Here is a 6,249-nt window from a genome sequence, read left to right as displayed (position 1 = left end):
GCAATGGCAAGCTCAGAGAGAAACATTCAGGGATGTGCAGCACCTTCTGCAATCTGCTCTAACACGCCAACAGCCACAGCTCCCATGGACTCAGCAGCACAAGTCCTGCGGGGCTTGCCCGGCGTGTCCGTGGGCTCAGCTCAGCTCGCCTTGGCCACCAGCAACGCCAAACCAACTTCACACGGCAAGAAATACTTTATTCAAATGAGCTTGTCAACACTGAGTAGCCCAGCCACAACTGCCAAACACTAAGAAGCACAGTCAAGGACTCAGGGAGGCCACTGCAGCCCTGCTCTGCTCCAAAAGTGCCAAGCTTGGGATGAGGTCCCTGGGCATGGCAGAGGCAGGAGCCTCCATCAGCACAGCGCAACAAAGCAGCCTCCCCTGCTCCCTCTTTCAGCTCCTTTTCAGCTTCCTATTTCCTATGTTTTGTCTGCCAAAAGTAACAATTCACACAAACCCTAGTACTTTTCATGACTAAAGATTGGTTTAAAAAATAGTATTTTGTGCTGTGGAAAACCCCAGCAATATAACACATATTACAAAAAACTCTTTTTTTTTTTTTTTTTTTTTTCATTAATAACATTTTATAAGGTATGATAGCTGGCAGGGTTATTCTGGAAGCCTGTACGAGTTCCAGAAACATTAGCATGACACAATTTAAACTACCAACATGTTTCACTGATACAAGCAGGAAACAAAAATTCCAGAAAAAACTCTCAGCAAATGAAATCAAATCACCACACAGAATACCTTTTTTTCTGTAATATTTTATTTTATTTATATAGAAATACTTAAAAAAACATGAAGTAGCACCATTACTTAAGTTTTACTTTTATTATGTAGAACTTTAAATGTCAGAAAAATAAAACTCTTGATACAATTTCAAATCTTGTCTCAGCAAATATAATATTAGTATTTGACCATGAGGTTAAAGGCCCTTTATCATAAAATAAAATATACTTTGTTTTTAAACTTTGCTCAGTAAAGTACATTTAAGCTCAAGTAACGTCACCTACATATACATAAACAAGTGGTAAACAAATGTATTAAAATAGAAATACTAAAACTATAGTGGTGCAACAGAATTTTTGTAATTTCCACTGAATTCTATTTATACAAATGTTAGAAAGCTTCAACAGTTCCTTTTGACATATGTTTATACATTTCCATTTTTGTAATAATATAGAATAAAATATGCTTTATATCACTGAATAGAAAATATGCTGGGTGAAGCAGATTTAAAAGATTTTTTCTGAACCTATAAAATCTCCATCCCAACAGAATACTGTTCAAAGCATTACACATTTTATGGTTTGTAATTCCGTTCACAATTGTGTGATATTAAAATAATACAGTGTTCTTTGCCATAAGGCCATACTAAAATAAAAAAGATTTAACCCAGCTACAAAAAGTTCACTGAACTTAAATTAAAATACTTGTAAACATCTTTGCAATATGAAATATAATTTTTCAAGTCAAAAAAGAATAAAATACTTCAATCTGTATTAATGCAATTTATCTTTAAAACCTTTAAACGTTTTTAATATATATAAGAGATATGTTACAGTTTTGTTGGTTTTTTTTTTTCTTTTTTCTTTTTTTAAAGTCTGATAAAGCTGCAGTATCATGGTTTTTCACAGGAACTTCTTGCCCTTTCAAGAACATTCAGAAAAGTATCCACCCATAGATTTAATTATTTTGTAATAAGCATCCTAGAACTACCAGCACGTTTTACTAACAGTCCACACACCATTGTCATCATCATAAGCATCTTCTACTTTCAATTTTTTTTTTCTGTTTTTTTTTTTTTTCTCTGTTTGTTTGTTTATAAAAAAGGGGAGTTTTGGAAGCTTCGTATTAAAGTACAGTGTAAAAACTAGCCTAGCACTAGAATGGAGTCGCCCGTTATTATTTATAGCATGCACCCGCTGTCACACCACCCCCCAGCCCTCCCTCGGCCGCAGCCCGCGCCCCTCGGCGGCGGCGGCCCCGCCGGTCCCCCCGGTCCGTGCCCCCCGCCCCGGCGCTCAGGAGAAGATGCGGATGGCCTGGGTGACGGCGCTGTGGCACACGGGGCACTGCGGCTCCGTCTTCTCGCAGATGCGGTTGGCGCACTCCATGCAGAAGAGGTTGTGGCCGCAGGGCACCAGCGCCGCGATCACCTCGCTCTCGAAGCACACCGAGCAGTCGCGGCTGCCCTTCCGCCGCACGCCAGAGGAGGAGCAGGAGGAGCTGGACGAGGAGCTGGAGGAGGAGGAGGAGGAGGCGGAGGAGTCGGAGGGCAGCCCGGGCAGGTGGGCGCCCAGCCCGTTGGCGTACAGCGGGTAGGAGGCGGCCAGCAGCCGCCCGCCGGGGTCGCTGCGCACCCGCCGCGCCAGCGGGTGCTCGGTGCCGGCCGCGCTGCCGTGCAGGGGCGGGGAGAGCCGCGCCGGGGGCGGGGCGGCGCCGCGCCGGGGGCCGCTCACCAGCAGCGCCAGGTTGGCATTGGCGGGCGCGGCGCCCGGGAAGGCGGCGGCGGCGGGCGAGGGCGCGGGCGAGGGCGGCGCGGCGGGGCCGCGCTCGAACTGCGGCCAGAGGAGGGCGGCCCCGGGCGGCGGGGCGGGCGCCAGGTCGAAGCCGGGCGGCGAGTCGAAGGGCAGCTCGGAGCAGCAGTCCGGGGAGGAGAGGACGTCGCCGCCGCCCCCTCCGTACACGTAGCCGTTGGCGCTGTTGTTGTTGTTGTTGCCGTTGTGCGAGAAGCTCAGCGCCGGGCTCGGGGGGCTGTAGTCGGCCAGGCGGGCGCTGCCGCCCCCCCCGGTGCCGCCGCCGAAGTAGGAGTCGGTGGAGGCGCTGCCCAGCGAGCTGGAGCTGTCGTTGCGGTAGTTGCAGAAGGGTTTGCGGCCCGGGGTGGGTGTGATGCTGGGCGGCGTGGGCTTGCTCCAGAGGCTGCCCGTGCCGTTCAGCTCGAAGCCCACGTCCGTGCCGTTGGCGTGGAAGTCGTTCTCGTCCGTCAGCTCGATGATGCCGCCGGTGCGCATGGCGATGTGTGCCTCGATCTCCTCCCGGGCCCGGTCCACGTTCTCTGGCATGCCTGTCACCTCAAAGACCGGCTCCTTGTCCCGGCTCGGGGTCACGATGTACGTGTGCGTCTGCTGCTGGATGCGCTTGATGGTCGCCCCCTTGGGCCCCACGACCAAGCCCACCACGCGATAAGGCACCCGCACCTGGATGGTGGTTTGGCCGGGCAGGTTCGGGGGGCCGGGGACGGTGCCGTTCAGGGCTGTGTTCTTGTTCCGCGAGGCTCGGATCATGGAGAAGTGCTCGGCCGCAGAGATGATCTCCCTGCGGGCCATGGCCACATCTTCCTTTCTGCCCGTCACAACAAAGAGCGGCTCCTCCCCGCGAACCGGGGTCTTGATGTAGGTGTTGGTCTTTGCCCGCAGAGCTTTGATTTTACAACCTGGGAACGAGATGCGGAGATGGAGGGCGAAGGGGAGGGGGAGGAAGGGGAGGTGGTGGGGGAGAACCGGTTACAACCCATTGTTTGGGTGCAGCTAGGGAGGGGAAAAAAAAAAATACACACCCACCCGAAACACATTGCCCCCAACCCCAGGTGATCGCTGGCATCTCGTCCGGGAGCCTCGGTCACAGTGTAAAGAAATGTCAGCCCACAGCCCTGGCACACGCCCAAAGGCATCGCAAGTGGCCACCAGCACATCTGCCATGCAAACTGCCCCAAAACTACCAACGTGCAGTTCACAGGGTCGGTAATACGGGGAAAAATTTAAAAAAGAGAGCGACAAAAAAAAAAAAAATAAAAAAAGGCGTGCAGGAAAACTGCACCGCCATAAAATAAAATAAAATAAAATGCAAGCAGCTTTCACAAATCAACACACCCGCCAGTCCACATTCCTGCTCAGCACTTTCCTTTTGGAAAAATAAAATCAGTTCTTAAGGTGAGGAGCAGAGGCTGTACCGAATGAGCCATATTCCCCACTGCGGATGCTTTATTCCAACCCCATTGTTCCACTTCTCCACTCCATTTCTCTTCCTTAAAAATAATCCACGATTTCTAACTTTGGGGTGGTGGAGGGGGGAAAGCACCGAGGCTCCCATTTTCCTCCCGTTTCCTCTTGCAAATCTTAACTTTTGCAGCCGGAGGAAAGGACAGATTTTTATTATTTTCCTGATTTTTTTCCCCAACCCGGCAGCTGAAAGTGCATCTCGAAACTGATGCATAACACTCCTCGGAAACATCACGTCTGCTGCTGCACTTTCTTTGTCTGGGGGAAGCAGCCGGCACTGGCCACCACCGCACGGCTGCAGCGTTCCTGGGAATGGCCAGTGTCGCATCTGAGCCGCACGCCCGGCAGCGCGGAGGGGAGACCCGCGCCCCCACAGCCCCTCGCATGCACGCACCCACCTTGTCTCCCCACTATCTCAGCGACATGTTCCGAGCTGGGCACCGGGACGCATTCAGTCATGTTCACGCTCTTTTTCCGAGGCTCGTTGTCGTAAATGGAGCCCGTCTCGTCGTTGTCCAGCCCCAGCAGGGAGAGCTGATCCAGGGCGATCTGAAGGGCTCTTTGGTCATCCAGGGTCTCTCCCCCGCCACCACCACCACCACCGCCGCCGCCGCCGCCGCTCCCGTTCCTCTCCATGTCTGCAAAAAGCGAGCTGGGCATAGTCCCTGTGTGTGGTGCACCCTCCGCCTGCGCTCGGCTCAGTAGTAAGAGATCAGACACAAAGGAGAACCCAAGGCAGATGGCCAGCAGGAGAGAAGGGAAGGGAGGGTGGGCGACTGCTGGAGACCGGGGAATTGTTGCCTTTTGCTTGTATATTTTGTATCTTTTTTGCTTTTTTTTTTTCCTCCTCTCAGTGCAATCCGGTTTATAAGATGTTCTCAGGACCCCCCCCCACGACTCCCCCCCCGAGGTTTTTTCGGTTGGCTTTTTTTTTTTTTCCTTTTTTTTTTTTTTTGTCGGCTGGGGGTGGGGTGGGGGGGGTGGGAAGAGGATAAGCGAGAGGAGCTCCGATGGCTTCCCCCCCTCGAGTTCCTCGCCGGCCACAATGCCAAGCGGCGGCAGCGTTTCTTTAAGGAGCCCCTCCCAGGCTCCACTCCACTCACTCAGCGTTTTTTTTTTCCTGCTCTCCCCTCCTCTGTCTGAGGCTCTGCTGCAGCCAGACGGCTCTGGAGAGGCGGGCGGGCGCGGGGCGGGGAGCGGGGGCCGCGCCGGGCGCCGCGGCGTAAGCGCCGCTCGCTGTCACCGCGCGCCGCCGCCGCGCGCCGCGATTGGCCGGGGCGGCGCGGAGGGGCCGGCGCTGCCCCCCCGGCCCGGCCCGGCCCGGCCCGGCCCCGCTCCGCTCTTTGTTGTCGGCTGCCGAACAATGCCGGGCCCCGGCCCGCCGGCCGCCGCTCCCCTCCCCGCCCCGCGCCCCCGAGCGCCCGCCGCCAGCCCCACCTGAGCGCCGGCGGAGGGGGCCGCGCTTGGGGTGCGTTTTTGCGGCGGGGGAGGGTGTCGGTTCGGGGTGTGTGGGGGGGTGCCCTTTGTGCGCCGTCGGGAGCGGCAGCGCCGCAGAGCCCCCGGCAGCGCCCCCGCACCGGCCCCGGCCGCGGCCCCGTGCCGGCAGCGCCGCCGCCCCTTCACCGGCCCCGCGGGCGGCGGCCGCGGGCGCGCGGAACCCCCCGCCGGCTCCCGCGCGGCCCCGCCCGGCGCGCGCCCCGCGCCTGCGCGCCCCTCCCTCCCACAGCGAGCGCAGTGCGCCCGCGCGGGGCCGCGGCCGGGGCGGGACGGGGCGGGGACTCAGCCCGCTCCGCCCGGGCCCTCAGCCCGCTCCGCTCCTCCCGGGCCCTCAGCCCGCTCCGCCCGCTCCGCTCCTCCCGGGCCCTCAGCCCTCTCCGCCCGCTCCGCCCGGGCCGGCCCCGCGGCCCCCAGCCCGTGCTGCAGCGGCGGAGGCGCCTCTCGTCCCGCCCTGCGGGCGCTGCAGCCCCAGCGGGCGCGGGGTCACAGCCGCTGGGTGCCGGCCGTGCCCGGAGCGCGGCCGTGTCCCGGGCCGGGGCCTGCCGTGCCCGAGCTCCGGGACGCCCCGGCCCCAGCTGCCCGCGTTTCCGCAGGGTGGGAGCGCCTTACACCGCCCGGCTAAAGCACTGAAAATAAATCACCTCCGCCTCTTCCTTGGACTTTGTATGACCAAATGACTTTCTTTCACCTCTACCACCACAGGACCCTTCAACCAGCAAAAGTGGGTTTTTTTGTCAAGTACTCT

The 6,249-nt window shown here is 56.8% G+C and overlaps 1 protein-coding gene across 2 annotated transcripts; it reads right to left on the bottom strand.

Annotated features, from left to right (window-relative positions):
* Positions 1 to 754: 754 nt before the first annotated feature.
* MEX3B (mex-3 RNA binding family member B) lies at positions 755 to 5,695 on the bottom strand. 2 transcript variants are annotated; one of them, XM_030281274.4, is made up of 3 exons: positions 5,445 to 5,695; positions 4,406 to 4,645; positions 755 to 3,442 (listed from the first exon to the last, which is right to left on the bottom strand). In XM_030281274.4, exons 2-3 carry the CDS (start codon positions 4,641 to 4,643, stop codon positions 2,031 to 2,033), a joined length of 1,650 nt encoding a protein of 549 aa, XP_030137134.3. In that variant the 5' UTR covers positions 4,644 to 4,645; positions 5,445 to 5,695; the 3' UTR covers positions 755 to 2,030. The 2 variants fall into 2 exon arrangements, with proteins under 2 accessions (XP_030137134.3, XP_030137133.3); XM_030281273.4 differs by having other exon boundaries at positions 4,406 to 5,695.
* Positions 5,696 to 6,249: the final 554 nt, after the last annotated feature.

This window comes from Taeniopygia guttata, chromosome 10 (genome assembly GCF_048771995.1).
Source record: "Taeniopygia guttata chromosome 10, bTaeGut7.mat, whole genome shotgun sequence".
Taxonomy (NCBI): Eukaryota; Metazoa; Chordata; class Aves; order Passeriformes; family Estrildidae; genus Taeniopygia; species Taeniopygia guttata.
This window is presented reverse-complemented; position numbering and strand designations above follow the sequence as displayed.

What these genes read in the sequence shown, in the direction of transcription:
- MEX3B (XM_030281273.4), bottom strand. Translation starts at nt 4,667, where the DNA reads ATGCCCAGCTCGCTTTTTGCAGACATGGAGAGGAACGGGAGCGGCGGC. An exon ending in TGAGATAGTGGGGAGACAAG is followed by an intron (nt 3,443 to 4,405) that starts GTGGGTGCGTGC and finishes TCTCGTTCCCAG; the next exon opens with GTTGTAAAATCAAAGCTCTG.